This window comes from Chiloscyllium plagiosum, unplaced genomic scaffold (assembly GCF_037043375.1).
Source record: "Chiloscyllium plagiosum isolate Xiang-an unplaced genomic scaffold, Cpla_swu_hap1 HiC_scaffold_7, whole genome shotgun sequence".
NCBI lineage: Eukaryota > Metazoa > Chordata > Chondrichthyes > Orectolobiformes > Hemiscylliidae > Chiloscyllium > Chiloscyllium plagiosum.
Genome location: NW_028270145.1, coordinates 94,775,638 through 94,794,840, shown reverse-complemented (window position 1 = coordinate 94,794,840; position 19,203 = coordinate 94,775,638). Strand labels below are relative to the sequence as shown.

The window sequence follows — 19,203 nt, the reverse complement described above, 5'->3', positions numbered from 1 at the left end:
AACCAGGAAGTATCAGTTACTTCTTATTTACCTCTTTTTACAACTTTACAGAGGGCAACATAAAATATAGAATTATATACATGGTATTCAGGTAGACATGAAACATAATCAAGTTGTAAAAATAGATTTTATTATTTTTTTTAAAACTAGGGCTCTTTTAAACATGCAATGGGGAAGATTTGACTTTCGACAAATATAAAATTAACCTTTCAGGGTCAGAGACTTATTCAAATGTAAATATAAATTGGCACGTACTAAAACTTCGGTTGCACTTCAATCAGTAAGGCAGAACATTTTCAGTAATCTTATGATGAGACAAATAGCTTGATTTCTAATTGTTTCCATCTGTGATCACTTCAGCAGCATGCCCTTTGAGTAATGTGAAATCACTGTCATGAACTTCTAAATCTTTGTGTTTAACTGTGGTGGGTTTGCACCAGAAGGTGCAGTGCATTTCACAAGATTAATAACAGTGAATGGCTGCAGATGAATTAAATGTAAACTGTATGAAGAAAATCATCTGCAATAACAGCTTCTGCACAAAGATTCCCATCATTGTATCATTTACAATTTAGAATATGAATATTTAGATTAAAAAATACAATGATGAAAATTAAATTCATTCATAAGGTAATTTAATCATCCTGTAAAACAATTTAAATGTTCATAATTGTAATCAAAGAAAATTATTTGTATTCTATGTCACAGAGTCCCTGGAGTGCAAATAGAGGCCATTTGGCTTATCAAGTCTGCATCAACCTTTCAAAGAGCATTCTACCCATACCCACAATTCCCCCCCCCACCAAATCTATCCCCTGTAACCCCATGTTTTACCATGGCTAATTCACCTAGCCTGCACAACCCTGGATACTATAGGGCAATTCAGCATGGCCAGTCCACTTAATCTGCTAAACTTTGAAGTATGGGAGGAAACCACAGCACCCGACAGGACTCATGAAGTCAAGGTGAGAATGTTCAAATTCCACACAGGCAGTTACTCAAGACTGGAATCAAACCTGGGTTCCTGGTACTGTGAGGCAGCAGTGCTAACCATGGTGCTGCCTCTATGTGTCAATCATTTTTGAAACCTAACTAGAGTCTGGAAGGTGCTGTTGGAATGGTGTGCAGCTTTGGTAATGGAGCTTACACTGATAGCAGGCAGCTGTCAATAGATTGCACATCCATATTAAGATGACAAGTTCAGACTTCCTGTGTCTAGAGACACATGAGACAAAACGCATGTTTCTGTAGCTCACTTCTCCTGGACAGCAGGATAGCACAGTGGCTTAGTGGTTAGCACTGCTGCCTCACAACACTAGGGACCCAGGTTCAATTCCAGCCTTAGGCAACTGTCTGTGTCGAGTTTGCACATTCGCCTTGTGTTGGTGTGGGTTACCTCTGGTTGCTGCAGTTTCCTCTCGCAGTCTAAAGACGTGCAGGTTAGGTGAATTGGCCATGCTAAATTGAGTATTCAGGGATGGGGAGGTTAGGTGCATTAGTCAATGGAAATGTACAGTAATAGGGTTGGGGAATGAGTCTGGGTGAGTTGCTCTTTGGAGGGTTGGTGTGGACTTGTTGGGCCAAACGGCATACTATGAGATTGCTAGCCTGAAGCTAGAGACTATAGCTTGTGGTGGGGGGGAGGATGTGCAAATCTGCATCAAATATGGCTGACCAGGAGACTCTCCCAAACTTACCGCTTGCCATGAGGGTGTTGGAAGGAGTTGCAGGTTGACAGTCAACATGTTATGAATGCAATTTTTGTGACTATCAAGTCCTCAAGTCTGAACTGCCAGCTCAGAAGGAGGTATGTGACTCAACCTGCCTCAAGATCTCCAGGATATGTTAAGCAAATGAATAAATCAATTGTTTGCATATATGTAAATGCATAGGTAAAATGTTTCGTAAATGGTGAGAGGTTGAGAAGTGTCCACTTGAATTAAGGAGTTCTTGACCATAAATCACTAATTCAGGTGCAATTAGGAGGGGGCATATTGGGCATTCATTTGCAGGGGACTGAAGTCTAGAAGACGTCTTGCTGCAGGTGTATAAAATCTTAGTGGGATTGCAAGTGTTTTCTTGTGTTTAGTTTTGGTCTCCTTATCCAAGGAAAAATATACTTGCCTTAGAGAAAGTTCAATGGAGGTTCACTAGATTATCACTAGAAGGTGGATTTACTAATGAGGAGTGATTGAGGAAACTGGTTCCATTCTACTGGGTCTGTAGAGTTTCCAGGATGGAGAAGTGAACTCATTGAAACTTACAAAGATCTTACAGGATATGACAGGTGGATGTGGATAGGATGGTTCCCCTGATTGGTGATTCCAAAGAAAGAAGATGGAAAATCAGGATAAGGAACAGGCCATTCAAGACTGAGATGAAGAGGAATTTCTTCACTCAGAGAAGGGCTCATCTTTGGAATTTTCTACTCCAGAGAGTTATGGAAGCTCAAACATTGAACAGGTTGAAGGCAGAAATCAGTGTGTTTTTGGAGACTAATGACATTAAACCGAAAAGAGGCAACATGGTAGAAGATCAGCCATGAACTAATTCAATGGCAGGACAGTCTTAATGAATGGCTTACTCCTATACCTATATTCCCATTATTCAACTTCTGGTTCAACATCTAAGATGGTAATGTATGGTAAAGAAACAAGGCACATGCTTTTTGTCCGTTAAAGTTAAGCTGTTCCATGCTCATTGGAAGCAGCTTGCATTGGCAATCAGTTACAAAAGAACATCCCAAAAAATGCAATTTGCAGAATGCTGGATTTTCTAAGAACATGAATAAAACTCTAATGATTTGCCATAAAAGCACGACAGCTTGATTGGGTTATTTTGGACTCATGCTACTCTTGTTTTAAAAGTTATCAAGTATTCTGGATATGCACCGTCATCGCAAAAAATAACAAAAATGGAAGGGCTGTTTTCATCATTCACTGCACAGTCACAAAGGTCAGCGGAGTCGATCTGTGGGTCTACAGGCTTTGGTTCCAGCATATTGGGTTCTCCTTTGCACAGCTTCCCAGTAATTACCCGTGCTTGGTAGATGCATTTGCATCCATCACAATCAGGGTTGGAGTATTTGTTGTCACATGAATATGAGGCATCCAAAGCAAAGTAAGTTCCTTTTCCGAAGTAAGTAGCTGAAAATATGCAAAATATATTATTAAGTACCATCTACAAGATGTGCTGCAGCAAGGCTCCTTCAACAGCACCTGACAAACCCATGACCTTGACTACCTGAAAGGACAAAGGGTAGCAGATATATAGGAACACCACCACCTACAAGTGCCCTACAAGTTACACACCATTCTGATTTGAAAAGAATATTGCTGTTTCTTCAGTGCCAATGGATCAAAAGCATTGAACTTCCTTCCCAGCAACACCACTGGATGTACTTACTCCCCATGGACTGCAGTGTTTCAAGAATCTGGAAATTGTAGCACAATTTAATCTTTTTTTTGCTGATCCTGTTTTGGATTGCAGGACATCAGCACTCTGGAACCAATTTTCAGTATTAAGGTATTCCCTCAACAACTTTAAAACCAATTTTCCATGTATCGTATCTTTTTTTTGTAATTCAGTAATTTGGATTTAGCAGTATAAACAATGGAAAGATGAAGGATGGATGGCAATTACACAGAATGTGCATTAAATTGACAGTGAGGAGACTGTTATCACAAAGCTGGCATGGAGTGTGGGGCATCAGACTAGGTGAGGATGAGAGTGTGAGGTAAATTATTTAGTAAGTTTACTTGTAAATGTATTTGGCGACAGTTTTGGTGCAACTTCTGCCATCATGGAGTCAGATACCCATCCAGATGCCTTTTAAATGTTGTAATTGTACCAGCCTCCACCACTTCCTCCTTCAGCTCATTCCATACATGCACCACCTTCTGCTTGAAAAGTTGCCCCTCAGGTCTCTTTTAAATTCTTCCCCTCTCACCTTAAACCTATGCCCTCTAGCTTTGGACTCCTCCATCCAGGGAAAACACTTTGACTATTTGCCATGCCCCTCATGACTTTATATACCTCTATAACCTTATCCCTCAACCTCCGATGCTCCAGCGAAAGTAGCCCCAACCTATTCAGCCTCTCCCTATAGTTCAAACTCTCCACCCCTGGCAACATCCTTGTTAATATTTTCTGAACCCTTTCAAGTTTCATAAAATCCTTTCCATAGTGGGGAGACCAGATTTGCGCACAATATTCCGAAAGTGGCCCCACCGATGTTCTGTACAGCCGCAACATGATCTCTCAACTCCTATACTCAATGCACTGACCAATAAAGGAAAGCATACCAAATGCCTTCTTCACTATCCTATCTACATTCAACTCCACTTTCAAGAAAATATGAACCTGCACTCCAAGGTCTCTTTGTTCAGCAACACTCCCCAGGACCTAACCATTAAGTATAGAGAGGCATGAGCATACTGGAATAAGTTTCTGGACAAGTTCCTTTCATGTAGCACCAGTCTGCAAAGGCAGAGTCAGTGTCAAAGGCATACATGCAGAACTCCAGGCTGTACATCTCTGCCCATTGGAATTCTGAAATTTCTGTGCAAGTATTGAGCAAATTTGAGAGTAGTGATTTCTTTCAGGTCCAGTGCTGTAGAGATATTTGAATCAGACAATCACAGCCAATATAAACAAAATGTCTGGGCATGAAGTCTGTATTGTCTTGTTTTTGTTTACATTAAAAAAAACTGTGATAGAACCTGAGAAAAGCATTGAAGCACTATAGCTCTGAATTTCCTTCAATATTCTGTTGCTATGCTGACTTGGTTTTTCCAGACATATGTAGTTATCCCTCTTTGAGAATTCTCACAGCCCTGTCATTAAGTACGTTCTTTAATGAAAATGGACAGTAATCCGTCCGTTCTTCCTTTTCCAAACAGGTTCTTTATCTTGGGCTTACCGTTTCTCCCACATTCAATCAGCAGGACAGTAAGTAAAACCGCACGTGATCGCTGTGAAGATATGCCAAGATTGCATGTGTGCATAAATCCTTTTTTTAAAATCGCAGGATCTATGTAATAACTCCAGCAAGGAAAACATCACTACTCAGGAGATGCAGCAATTGACACTACATGTAATGCCTGCCCAAATTAGATAAGAGGCAGTCTGGAGAAACAGCAAAGTGGAAACAGAAAAGGACCCAGAAAAGAAAATTAAAAAGGTGGAAACAAGAAACGTATTTCTGTCAATTATCTTTTGTGGATGTTACACTATTTTTGCTCCTTCAAAACACAGAGATTTTAAAAAATATAAATTAATTTCTACAACTTTCTACGTTCCCCTCATTTCTACTGTTTGCAATTCCTGACAGTGACCCTAAACTCTGGGATATCTCCAATGCTAGCGTTTCTGCCTGTACATCATAGTCCTGTTCTGTTTGGCATTAACCACTAACAGCTAATCATGACGCGTCAATTATATATTTTTTCCAATCCTACTGGCATCCAGATTTAAATTCTTAGAACTCAGAACATGAAGTAATTGAGTGCATAAATGTGAAAACACAAGTTAACTGTTTGCTGGTTTTCTTTATCAGACTATCTTTGCCCCAAATATTGCATCTTCTGTTGTTCTATTCTTTCTTACCATTTCTCCCACAAAAGCTTCTGTTGAACCCAGTTTTGTTCACTCTCTGGGCAATTTCCTTTGTGGTTCCATGATACAGGATCTGCTCGATAGTCATTCCAGGATACTTTCTTTCTGCATTTTGTTTTCTGACAGAATAACTTTGCCAAAGCTTGCGATTCTGGACCCTTTCGATCTAGATGCAACACATATACAATATTATTTCCTAATGTAAAAGTAAACATATTGACAATTGAAACTAACAATATTTTAATAAATTCAATTTGGTGTGAAGCACACAGGATGTTGGAGGGAACAATAATCTTGGGTGGTTTAAAAGTCGAGAGTGTGTTGCTGGAAAAACACAGCCAGTCAAACAGCATCCGAGGAGCAGAAGAATTGACATTTCGGGCATAATTTCCTGATGAAAGGCTTATGTTCCTCGGATACTGCCTGACCTGCTGTGCTTTTCCAGCACCACACTCTCGACTCTGATCTTCAGCATCTGCAGTCCTCACTTTCTCCTGGGTGACTTATATGTCAGGCTTGCCAAATCTCTGGTGCAGCTGATGATAATTTAAGGGAGAAGGTGAAAGAACACACATGGCAAAATGGATTGCTAGTTGGCTTCAAGACCAAGAGCAAGAAATGAAAGTAAAGGATAGTTAGTGACTGTGACAGAAGACAGAGTGACACTCAGTAATGAGAGCAACATGCCTTCACAATTTACATTAATGATTTAGAATCAAAAATATAAGTGACCTCCTCATTCTTCCTACCAAAGCTACTACCATATATTTATCTGTGTGGACCTTCATTTGACAATTATTTGCCCATTCTGCAAGTCTGTTAAAATCCTCGTGTCATTTATTGCAGTCCCATTTAGTAATGACTATACACCCAATGTAGTGTTATCTACAAATCACATTTTGGATGGAAGGATAGGCACATCACTTATTATTTGGGAGGTGCGAGTCGAAGTGGTATAGAGGAACAAAGGGATTCTGGATTAATGATCATTGTTTAGCAAAACATGCACCACAGATACAACCAAATTTACATGCAACTAACATTGTTCAGATTACATTTACAGCATGTACTACTGATTCTAATTTTATAATGAAATAGAAGGGGTGCAGGAAATATTTCCAAGGATGAAATTTAATTTAATGTGTACAGAGACAACCTTTTATTTCTGAGGAATAGCATAACTAACAATATAAGATAGCTACCAAGAAACGCAAAAAAGAATTCAGACAAATTTTGACCCAGCAGCAATGAAGGAATAATGATATAGATCCAATTCAGGATAGCATGTGACTTGGAGGGGAAAATACAGATGGTGCTTATCCCCTTGCATCTACAGCCCTCTTCTAGGTAGTAGAGGTCATGGGTTTGGAAAGTGCTACTGAAGGAGTTTTGGTGAGTTTCTGCAGTGCATCTTGAAGATGGTATCGCCTGTTGCCACTGCAGAGGAGGGAGTGAATGTTGAGGATGATAGATGCTGCATCAATCAAGTGGACTACTTTGCCCTGCGTGATATTGAGATTTAGGGTGTAGGTTTGCTCACTGAGCTGTAGGTTTGATCTCATTGCCTGGTTCATTACCTGGCTAGGTAACATCATCAGTGGCGACCTCCAAGTGAAGCGAAGCTGTTGTCTCCTGCTTTCTATTTATATCTTTCTCCTGGATGGGTTTCCTGGGATTTGTGGTGATGTCATTTCCTGTTCGTTTTCTGAGGGGTTGATAGATGGCATCTAGATCTATGCATTTGTTTATGGCATTGTGGTTGGAGTGCCAGGCCTCTAGGAATTCTCTGGCATGTCTTTGTTTAGCCTGCCAAAGAGTGCAGTAGAGGCTGGGACTGTAAATGTCTTCAAGGCAGAAATTGATAAATTCTTGATGTCGCAAGGAATTAAGGGCTACGGGGAGAATGCGGGTAAGTGGAGTTGAAATGCCCATCAGCCATGATTGAATGGCGGAGTGGACTTGATGGGCCGAATGGCCTTACTTCCGCTCCTATGTCTTAGGGTCTTATGGTCCCAGGATAGATGTGTTGTCCCAGTCGAAATGGTATTTTTTTTCATCTGTGTGTAGGGCTACGAGGGAGAGAGGGTCGTGTCTTTTTGTGGCTAGCTGGTGTTCATGTATCCTGGTGGCTAACTTTCTTCCTGTTTGTCCTACATAGTGTTTGTGGCAGTCCTTGCATGGAATTTTGTAGATGACATTGGTTTTGTCCATGGGTTGTATTGGGTCTTTTAAGTTTGTTAGTTTTTGTTTGAGAGTGTTGGTGGGTTTGTGTGCTACTACGATTCCGAGGGGTCTTAGTAGTCTGGCTGTCATTTCTGAAACTTCTTTGATGTATGGTAAGATGGTTAGGGTTTCTGGCTGTGTTTGGTCTGCTTGTCGTGGTTTGCTCTTGAGGAATCTGCGCACTGTATTATTTGAGTATCCGTTCTTCTTGAATACGTTGTATAGGTGGTTCTCCTCTGTTTTCCGAAGTTCGTCTGTGCTGCAGTGTGTGGTGGCTATTGGAATAGTGTTCTGATACAGCTTTGTTTGTGTGTGTTGGGATGGTTGCTGGTGTAGTTAAGTATTTGGTCAGTGTTTGTCGGGTTTCTGTATACGCAGGTTGACAAACTCACAAAAAAAAGACAAAACCGATAATACAGGGGCATGGATAAAGAACTTATCAGGCCAGACCCTATCAGACACAGAAAAAGTGGTACTAGTCAAAGGATTAAATTTCAATTACCGAGACGCTGACAAGAAGGATTTCCTAGCGGCATGAGAAACCACATTGAAGGACCAACAATCTCACGGAAGAAACACAACAAACGATCAGACAGACAGTTGCACCTACTCTGAGCCGAAAGAGGGAAGGAAACAAACTGAACACACAAGAAAGCCCTAGAAAACCTCAAAAAGACAAAAACATCGTTATATTACCTGCAGACAAAGGTCGGTTTCAGAAATGACAGCCAGATTACTAAGACCCCTCGGAATCCTAGTAGCACACAAACCCACCAACACTCTCAAACAAAAACTAACAAATTTAAAAGACCCAGTATAACCCATGGACAAAACCAGTGTCATCTACAAAATTCCATGCAAGGTCTGCCACAAACACTACGTATTTCAAACAGGAAGAAAGTTAGCCACCAGAATACACGAACACCAGCTAGTCACAAAAAGACAAGACCCTCTCTCCCTTGTAGCCCTACACACGGATGATAAAAAACACTATTTCGACTGGGACAACACATCTATCCTGGGACAGGCTAAGCAAAGACATGTCAGAGAATTCCTAGAGGCCTGGCACTCCAACCACAATGCCATAAGCAAACACATAGATCTAGATGCCATCTATCAACCCCTCAGAAAACGAACAGGAAATGACATCACCACAAACCCCAGGAAACCCATCCAGGAGAAAGATATAAATAGAAAGCAGGAGACGACAGCTTCGCTTCACTTGGAGGTCGCCACTGATGATGTTACCTAGCCAGGTAATGAAACGTCTGGATATCAAACCTACAGCTCAGCGAGCAAACCTACACCCTAAACCTCAACCTGAGCTACAAACTTTCACAAACCTTGCAATATTGAGATTCTTAAGTGTTGTTGGAGTTGCACTCATCCAGGGAAATGGGAGCATTCTGTCGTACTCCTGACTTGTGGTTTGTAGACAGTGAGCAAACTTTGAGGAGTCAATCACTCACTGCAGGCTTCCTAAGCTCTCACCTGCTCTTATAACCACGATATTTATATGGTTGATCCTATTTGAGTTCCAGTCAATAGCAACTCTTGAAATGTTGATAATTGGGTGTGCAGTGATAATAATATCATTAAGTGTCAAAGATTAGATTCTCTCTTGTTGGAGATAATCATTGCCTTGCACTTACGTTGCATGAATGTTAGCCCAAATCTGGATGGTGTCCACATATGTGTGCGCCTACACAGGGATTACTTCAGAATCTGAAGCATAGTTAATGAACTGAGCACAATCATTCATCAAAATGTCGATTTCTGACCATTTTATAGATGTGAGATGGAAACAGCTGAAGAAGGTTGGACTTATGATACTATTGTGAGGCACTCCTGCATTGTCGCTTGTGAATGAGGTGATTCACCTCCAACAACCAAAGCTATTTTCTTCAGTGTTGGATAGTGTTATGTAGATGCATTCTATACCTTTAAGACAGAGTGAATACTGTTCTGAACTGAGAGATTATAAGCACTTGTGATATGACTAGATGGCAGTCTCAGTGTATACTGGAAAACTGAAAATATGTAATATTTGGCTGTGAAATGGATACCTACATTTTGGTTGCTGTTTTGACAACAATTCGAATTTAACCAATCAGTTTAAATTATGTCCCAGGATACTAAAACCCAATCAAGTTTGAATTTATTGTTTTGCCAAAATCAAACCAATGAGATGATCTGATGTTGGGTATATAAAAGTGCGGATGTTTTGAAAATTAGAGACAGAGCACCTGCCATCAAAAGAGATGCAAGAAATTAGGGAACACTTTCTACCAAAGGGACCTTTTTATATGAAACATACTCGCAGTAAAAAGAAAGATGACAACTCAGGGAGATCATCAGCCGGAAGAAGAAAGACACCGAAGACGAAAGTTGTTGTGTGGTTTTGAAATTAAGTTGATGTAATTTTAAATCAGTGTCTTATTGGAACAGTACATTGTTGTAAAGTTGGAGGCAGGAAATAAGCAGTTAAGAGAAAGGGGGGGCTTAGAGTTATGAATAGTTGTTGTTTAATGTTCACTTTCAGAGTTAACAAATAAATTATTAAAAAGTAAATATTATTTTCTTTAAATAGTGGGATTTGGGAGTTCTCTGTCACTCATATTTTAATAGATTACGAGGTGAGGTGAACTTTTCTGTATGTTAGGTTTAATTAACAGAAGAGTTCACTGCAGTGTCGTAACAACAGGAACTCAATCAATGGAGAAGCTGTAGAAAGGAACATAGAAATATTTAAGGGAAAACTAGGCAAACAGGAGAAGGAGAAGAGAATAGAGGTTTACAATAGTAAAATTAGATGAGGAAAGGCTTGGGTGAATTATAAATGTTTGAGAAATAAACAGATTGTCTGGGGTGAATGGATAGATACCATGCCTGTATGCAACATAATTCTATGATGGCTTTAGGGGTTGGGGTAGACTTGAGTGTGGGTGAGAGGAGGACAGTAAGATGGGATAGCTGTGGTCAGGTGAAGAGGTTGGGGTAAAGTTGAGAGGTCTTGTGGCGTAGGGTTATTGTGGTCAGAATGAAAGGGTGTCTCCAAAGAAAGAGAAGTTGTTCAGATGTACGTGCTGAGTTGAGCAGGTAAGTGAAAAGGCAATAATGCCTGCTGCACTTGTCCATCTCCTCAGATTTCGCAAAACAATAAGACGAGGACTTGGGAATGAAGAACCTGAGAAACTACATTGCCACCAGTGGCTGGAGGAAGAACAGGCAGAGACAACATTTCTAACTTATTACAGCAAAAGAAATGAATGACTATCAAAGTAGAATTACATATAATTCATTAATTTTAACTGAAAGAAATTGCTCCAACAGACCATACCTCAATAGTTGATATCTTAATACAGCAAACGTTTTATTAACTGGCACCTATGGGACCAGAAGTGTCAATCAAATCATCCAAATAATCAAGGGGGTCTACATTATCAATATTAAAAAAAAACATACTAAATAATAGAAAATTAATGCAGAGGGCATTCACATCACTGTCACACTCTATTTACAGCATAAAATACTTAGAAGTAATGCAACCTTGCCCTAAATAAAACCTACTGTCAGAGAGCCTTCTCACTCACACCCTCAATTGACATTGTGGCATTTAAGGAGAAAATGATTCAAAATTGAATCAACTGTTGATATTTTGTGTGGCTATTTGATGAAATAACAACTGTATTCAAGTTGAAGTTTATACATTTTTAAAAACAACTATAATAATTGGGAAAATAATGCAGTAAAATTTGCAGAATTTGTGGAATATGATTTTTGCAGGTTCCTTGAGAGGGCTGGTTCATAAGGTACCAGTTAAAACAATGTTTGCTGTAGCTTGCTGTGTAGGGCAAAATTAAATAAAAAGCAAAAACATACAAATTCAAATGTAATTGAACATAATAGACATGCATACCTTGACAATGTCAACAATTGTTTTCCCACAAGATTTCATGAATGTTTTTACCACCTCTCTGTATTCTTGTGTACCTGACTGAAGAAGAACTATTAACACCTCCTGATTTTTCATGTAACTCCAGTTTGGTGGGAGTTCAAATACTGCTGGAAGATAAAATAGACAGAAATGCAGCAATAATGCAGATTACAACCAAAATTTACTAAAATTACACCCTCACTCCTAAATGTGTCTCTGACCTCATTTCAACACCTCAGTTGAGTTTTATTGTTGATTACATTTAGTCCATGCAGAAGGCACAGGAGTTACAAACAAAGAAAATATTTGCAGAACCATCTGAAGTCTTTGCTATCATATTATCCAAATATGTTTCAATCACAGGGAGGCATTACCCTGCCCAGAAAGGGAATCAAATTGGGCCAGAAAGCGCCAATGCACACTCAACTAAGGTGCTTAAAAGCCGGGCAAAATCTCACTCTGGAGTGATTATAAGGGACGTAGAAAAAGAACTTGAGAGTTGCAATGAAAAAGGAAATGATAAAGTAGTCACAGATATTCAATTGCTGCAGCAGACTCTTTTGGATGAAGTGTCTATGTCGCCACTACGTTTTGTGCAAAGCAGATCTTTCTGACATCAGTTCCACATTTACCTTTCACCATTTGGAACTGCTGGTTGTTTTTCCCCACTTTAATAACATAACATATCTCAAAATATCTTGTTGCTATGTGTGTTCATGCTTAATAATTTGCCTTTCTCTACAGGGACCTCCCTTCTTTCAAGATCGATAAATCTTTCCCGATAATTGAACTCTCTGACGCTTTGTATCACTCGAATCACCCTTCAACGGTTAAACGTTTCACTTATGCTTCACTTGAAGGAATCTGTCACAGTGCATTCACATGTTTATGCCTCAGTTGAAGCTTGAAATGTTTCAACTTGCAATGTACGAATTGTACAATCAGTCCAGCATTGTATTGTCCGCAGTTTTGTGCTAATCCCTGACTGAACATTGTAAATGCCAAGGTAAAAACAATGACTGTAGATGCTGGAAACCAGATTCTGGATCAGTGGTGCTGGAAGAGCACAGCAATTCAGGCAGCATCCGAGGACAGGCAAAATCGATGTTTCGGGCAAAAGCCCTTCATCAGGAATAAAGGCAGAGAGCCTGAAGCGTGGAGAGATAAGCTAGAGGAGGGTGAGGGTGGGGATAGAGTAGCATAGAGTACAATAGGTCAGTGGGGGAGGAGATGAAGGTGATAGGTCAGGGAGGAGAGGGTGGAGTGGATAGGTGGAAAAGGAGCTGGGCAGGTCGGACAAGTCCGGACAAGTTAAGGGGACAGTGTTGCTGGAGGTTAGAAACTAGGATGAGGTGGGGGAAGGGGAAATGAGGAAGCTGTTGAAGTCCACATTGATGCCCTGGGGTTGAAGTGTTCCGAGGCGGAAGATGAGGCGTTCTTCTTCCATGCGTCTGGTGCTGAGGGAGCGGCGATGGAGGAGGCCCAGCACCTCCATATACTCGGCAGAGTGGGAGGGGGAGTTGAAATGTTGGGCCACGGGGCAGTTTGGTTGATTGGTGCGGGTGTCTCGGAGATGTTCCCTAAAGCGCTCTGCTAGGAGGCGTCCAGTCTCTCCAATGTAGAGGAGACCGCATCGGGAGCAACGGATACAATAAATGATATTAGTGGATTTGCAGGTAAAACTTTGATGGATTTAGTTTTACCTGCAAATCCACTAATATCATTTATTGTATCCGTTGCTCCCGATGCGGTCTCCTCTACATTGGGGAGACTGGGCGCCTCCTAGCAGAGCGCTTTAGGGAACATCTCCGAGACACCCGCACCAATCATTGTAAATGCCAAGTCCAGCAATTCTTTAACAGTATCAGTGACATATGGTACCGCTTGTCATGATAGAAATAGTGTTAGAAACAAAATTAAATCGCAGCTTTTAAGAGTTTATGGCAATTCTGTTTACAATTATCTTTTGGTGGCTATTTTCAATGTTATTTTTCAGTTTAATACAATAGAAAAATACAGTAGGTGCTGGAAATCTGAAATAATAACTGCTGTAAGTATTCAGGTAGAGTTAGTATTAAATCTGTGTGTCTCCATAGATGCTGTATGACCTGCTAAGTGTTTCCAGAATTTTTGCTTTTATTTCCCAGTCAGTCAATCTGGCTAAAATTGGGCAACATTAATGTTACTTATTTTCTTTCCTCCTTATGTGGGGACACCTCACACCCTCCTTTTGTAGATTTTTAAGAGGTGTTTCTGCTTTGAATCCTTCAAAACCAATTCCTCCTAATTTAGGGTCAAGCAAAAACTTGAACAATTTCCACTGATCAGTTAAATTCACTCATCCCACTTATCTGTCAAAATCACTCATCTACCCACTATTTCTCTCCACAGAACACAGAACATTACAGTACAGGAACAGGCCCTTTAACCCACCATGTCTATACTGACCATGATGCCATTTTAAACTAATTCCATCTGCCTGCACATAGTCTGCATTATTCTATTTGCTGCCTATTCATGTGTCTGTCTAAATGCCTCCTTAACATTGCTAATGTACCTGTTTCTGTCACCTACCCCAGCAGCGCATTCCAGGCACCTACCACCTCCCGCGTAAAAAACTTGCCTCACACATATCTTTTAAACTTTCCCATCTCACCTTAAACCTATGCCCCTTAGAATCTGACATTTCCACCCGGGAAGAAAAAGGCTCCAACTATCCACCATGCCTCTCATAATTTTATATACTTCCCTCAGCCTCCAATACTCTAGCGTAAACAATCCAAGTTTGTCCAAACTCTCCGTTTAGCTAACACATTCCGTTCCAGGCCACATCCCAGTGAACCTATTATGCACCCTCTCCAAAGCCACACCCTTCCTTTAGTGTGGTAACCAAAACTGCACATGACACTCCAAGTGTGACCTAACTGTATTTTTCTACAGCTGCACCATGAATTGCCAACATTTATACTCAATGCTTCAAATGATGAATGAAAGCATGCCATACACCTTCTTTGCTACCTTATCCACTTGCATTGCCTCTTTCAGTGAGCTACAGATTTGCACCCCAAGATCTCCCTGCATGTCAGTATTCCTAAGGCATACATTCCTCACGCATGTGACATCCCAAAGTGTATCACCTACATTTTGTGATACGTTTGTTCAGATTAAATTCCACCTGCCATTTCTCCACCCAACACCGCAGTTTATCTATATTCCGCTGTATTCTTTGACAATGTTCCTCACTATCCACAATTCCACCAATTTTCATGCTGTTTGCAAACTTACTAATCAGACAACCTACATTTTCATCCAAATAATTTACAAACACCAGAGGTCCCAGCACTAATCCTTGCGGAACACCACAGGTCACAGTCAGCAAAATATGCTTCCTCAATTGCCCTCTGTCTTCTCTGGCCAACTTGCCAACTCACCATGGACCTCATGTGGCTCAATCTTCTAGACCAGCCTACCATGAGGGACATTCTCAAATGCTTTAATAAAGTCTATGTTGACAATATCCACTGCCCTGTCCCCATTATTCATCTTTATTACTTCCTCAACAAAAGCAAATTTGAGAGACAAGACCTCCCCCACATGAAGTCATGCTGACTACCCCTAAAAAACTGTTCTTTTCCAGAATCTTCTTGCATTATTTCTTTACCACTGATGTAAGACTCATTGGCCCATAGTTTCCTGGATTATCCCTGTTGCCCCTTTTAATCAAAGGATCAATTGGTTATTCTCCAGTCTGCTGGGACCACATCTGTGCCTGAAGAGGATACAAATACCGCTGTCAAGCGTCCAGCAATCTCCTCCCCTACCTCCCCCAGTATCCTGAGGTAGATCCCATCAGGCAATGGTGACTTATCTACCTTTAATGATTTTCAAGATACCTAATACCTCCTCCTTCTTAATATTGACATGGTCCAGAGTATCAACATATCACTCTCTCATCTTATCATCACCTATAGCCTTCTCCTTGGTGAATACCCATGTGAAGTATTCATGAAGAATCTTACCCACTTCCTCTGGCTCTACATATAGAGTCATAGAGTCATAGAGATGTACAGCATGGAAACAGACCCTTCGGTCCAACCTGTCCATGCCGACCAGATATCCCAACCCAATCTAGTCCCATCTGCCAGCACCCGGCCAATATCTCTCCAAACCCTTCCTATTCATATACCCATCCAAATGCCTCTTAAATGTTGCAATTGTACCAGCCTCCACTACTTCCTCTGGCAGCTTATTCCATACACATACCACACTCTGCGTGAAAACATTGCCCTTTAGGTCTCTTTTATATCATTCCCCTCTCAGCCTAAACCTATGCCCTCTAGTTCTGGACTCCCTGACCCCAGGGAACAGACTTTGTCTATTTATCCTATCCATGCCCCTCATAATTTTGTAAACGTCTATAAGGTCACCCCTCAGCCTCTGACGCTCCAGGGAAAACAGTCCCAGCCTGTTCAGCCTCTCCCTGTAGCTCAGATCCTCCAACCCTGGCAACATCCTTGTAAATCTTTTCTGAACCCTTTCAAGTTTCACAACATCTTTCCGATAGGAAGGAGACCACAATTGGCCGCAATATTCCAACAGTGGCCTAACCAATGTCCTGTACAGCCGCAACATGACCTCCCAACTCCTGTACTCAATATTCTGACCAATAAAGGAAAGCATACCAAACGCCTTCTTCACGATCCTATCTATCTGTGACTCCACTTTCAAGGAGCTATGAACCTGCACTCCAAGGTCTCTTTGTTCAGCAACACTCCCTAGAACCTTACCATTAAGGGTATAAGGCCTGCTAAGATTTGCTTTCCGAAAATGCAGCATATATTCCCTCCTTTGTCCTTGAGTGGATTTACTCTTTGACTAGCTACCCTCTTGGTCCTAAAATATGGATAAAATGCCTTGGGATTCTCCTTAATTCTATTTGCCAACGACAAAGCCCCTTTGCCAAGCCCCTTTTAGCCCCCCCTAATTGATTGCTTAACTTTTTTCCTGCTTCCTTTACATTCCTCTATTGGTGCAGCTGTCACATTCTCCTAAATCAGCAATGCAACTCTCCCACTCTTTGTATGCCCCTCTCTATTAGGCCTGAAACATCTAAACCCTGGAATATTGTGCTTCCAATCCTCCCCTTCTGTCAACCAAATTTCTGTAATGGCTACAACATCGTAGTTCCAGGTACTATTCAATAGAGATTCACCAAATTAATCTGTGCGATGACAGGTTTATAAGGATGATCATCTTATGAAGAGAGATTGAGGAAACTGGGCCTTTTTTCCCCCAGAATTGCAAAGAATAAGAGATAACCTTGTTGAATATTCCTACAAGGATGACACAATGGAGGAAAATAGGATGTTTCCCATGGTTGACAAGTCTAGGACCAGGAGATATAACCTCAGGATAAAGGACAGGCACTTAGATTGGGAGGAATTTCTTCATTAAGAGGATGGTGAGTCTTTGGAATCCTCTTGGAAACGTAATTATTAAAATGTTTAAGTTAGAAATTGATAGGTCTTTGGAGACTACTGATGTATGGGAATATGGCATTAAGGTAAAAGATTAATCACAATCAAATTGAATAGTGGGGCAGGCTTGATGGCATGTTCATAATTAAATGGGTGTGGTTTGAATCCCTCACCTTGTAGTACAGAGATAGTATCCCTACCTCTGGGATAGAAAATCAGGTTCAAGCCTCATTTGTCCCACGTGAGTGCCATAACTTGGCTGACCAAGTTGATTAAAACTTCTTTGAGCTCTTTAGGATAAGAAAGTCCAGTAAGAATTTGGAGTTGCCAGTTCCTGCAGTTGAGTCAGTTTTACAGCACTGCTTGTGGGTCAGGAGAAAGACTGCCATCCAGCAAAATCTTTTGTTACAATCACCCATAGTCCTTTTGAACCCCTGTTCAGCTGAACACCCGTACCCACACCAGTATTCATCAGGTGACATCGTAATCAATTCCTCTCTACTCACTCCCAATCCCAACCATTGTCTGTTATTTTGTTCATTCTCACTGCATTCTCCTACTAATTATCCTTTAATTATACCAACTTGTGTGTGTCAGCAAGTTACTCAACATTATCACCATATCTGATTTGGTCCTCACCTGAAGCTCAACATGCCTTTACTTTCTATTTGGGAACACCTGACAGACATCAGGGCTGACATGCAATGCAATTCTCTGTAACTAATCCTCAGAATTTGGATAGGGCAGACTGATGGCCCCATCAAGTGTCCAGAAGGGCAGTAAGTGAGGACAGCCGATGAAGATCAGAGTCGAGAGTGTTATTCTGGAAAAGCACAGCCGGTTATGCAGCATCCGAAGAGCAGGAGAATCGACATTTCGGGCATAATTTCCTGATGAAGGGCTTATGCTCCTCAGATGCTGCCTGACCTGCTGTGCTTTTCCAGCACCACACTCTCGACTCCAGTAGGGCAAATTCCACATTCAGGGATTCTAACTTTAAGCTTTCACTAAAAGAGAGACACACCATTTTTCAAAATATAATCTGAAGGAAAATTAGTGAGGAGTCTAAAGTAAGTTAAGAGGATTCACCATGATGTGTGCTGCAAAGCCCTATAAAGATAATCATTTATTTTTGACATACCTCCTTGAAGGACACTTCTTTTAATATCCACTACATTTCCTTTTGAGTCTTTCTCTTGCAACAAAGTCAAATCAATTGTGCACTTTTCCCCATTTTTCATGTAAACTATGGTTTTCTTTTTATCCAGGTAAGCTCTCTCAATTTCATAGTTTAAAGATTGATCATAAGGCTGAGCGGATTCATCCGTTATAATCTCCCATTGGACAGTTTTCTTCAACTGAATCTCATCCTGCTTTCTATGCTCTCTTCTTGTGATAGTTTGAAGCATAGAGTTCACTTGCACAATGGATTCCAGAGCATCAGCGTGATATCCGTCTACTACTATTTCCTTTTCCCGAATTTCAACTTTCAGGTTGTATTTTTCACAGAGATCCATGATCTGTTGCTTCTCGTCATCTAAGAAACAGCCTGCAACTGTAGTGGGGATTGTTTTGCTGATGCAGTATTCTTTGATGATATTTTCAACATCCTTCTGTGCCCCAGCAATGTTTTCCTTCTTCACACCATATATCTCAACTGTGGCAGTCAAATGCTTTGTTGCTGTCAGAATGACTGGATAAATAGGTCGAACTGCATCAATAGGTCTCACTGAAAGAAAAAGAGAAGATTTATCTCACATGTGATAATACATATCTAATAAATTCTATGGGTACATTTCCTAACAATATTTTCCATTATAGAGAAAGAAATTCATTCTGTAAATATAAGAATACGGACAGAACTTTTATAGTGAGGGCCAGTTATCCTTTGCAGTCTTCTCCCACTTAAACAAACTTCCCCAAAGGCTTAATTTCCATCTTTATTGTCCC

The 19,203-nt window shown here is 40.7% G+C and overlaps 1 protein-coding gene across 4 annotated transcripts in view; it reads right to left on the bottom strand.

Annotated features, from left to right (window-relative positions):
- Window positions 1-108: 108 nt before the first annotated feature.
- Window positions 109-19,203, bottom strand: part of parp14rs3 (poly(ADP-ribose) polymerase family member 14-related sequence 3) — an 81,250-nt gene continuing 62,155 nt past the window's right edge. For 3 of the 4 annotated variants that reach the window (XM_043694150.2, XM_043694152.2, XM_043694153.2), the window contains 4 exons: window positions 18,395-18,982; window positions 11,759-11,904; window positions 5,608-5,782; window positions 109-3,146 (listed from right to left, as the gene is read on the bottom strand). In XM_043694150.2, the coding sequence (XP_043550085.2) occupies window positions 2,845-3,146; window positions 5,608-5,782; window positions 11,759-11,904; window positions 18,395-18,982 (1,211 nt within the window). In that variant the 3' untranslated portion in view covers window positions 109-2,844. The remainder of the gene's footprint in view (window positions 3,147-5,607; window positions 5,783-11,758; window positions 11,905-18,394; window positions 18,983-19,203) is intronic. The other variant, XM_043694151.2, reaches the window with a different exon arrangement.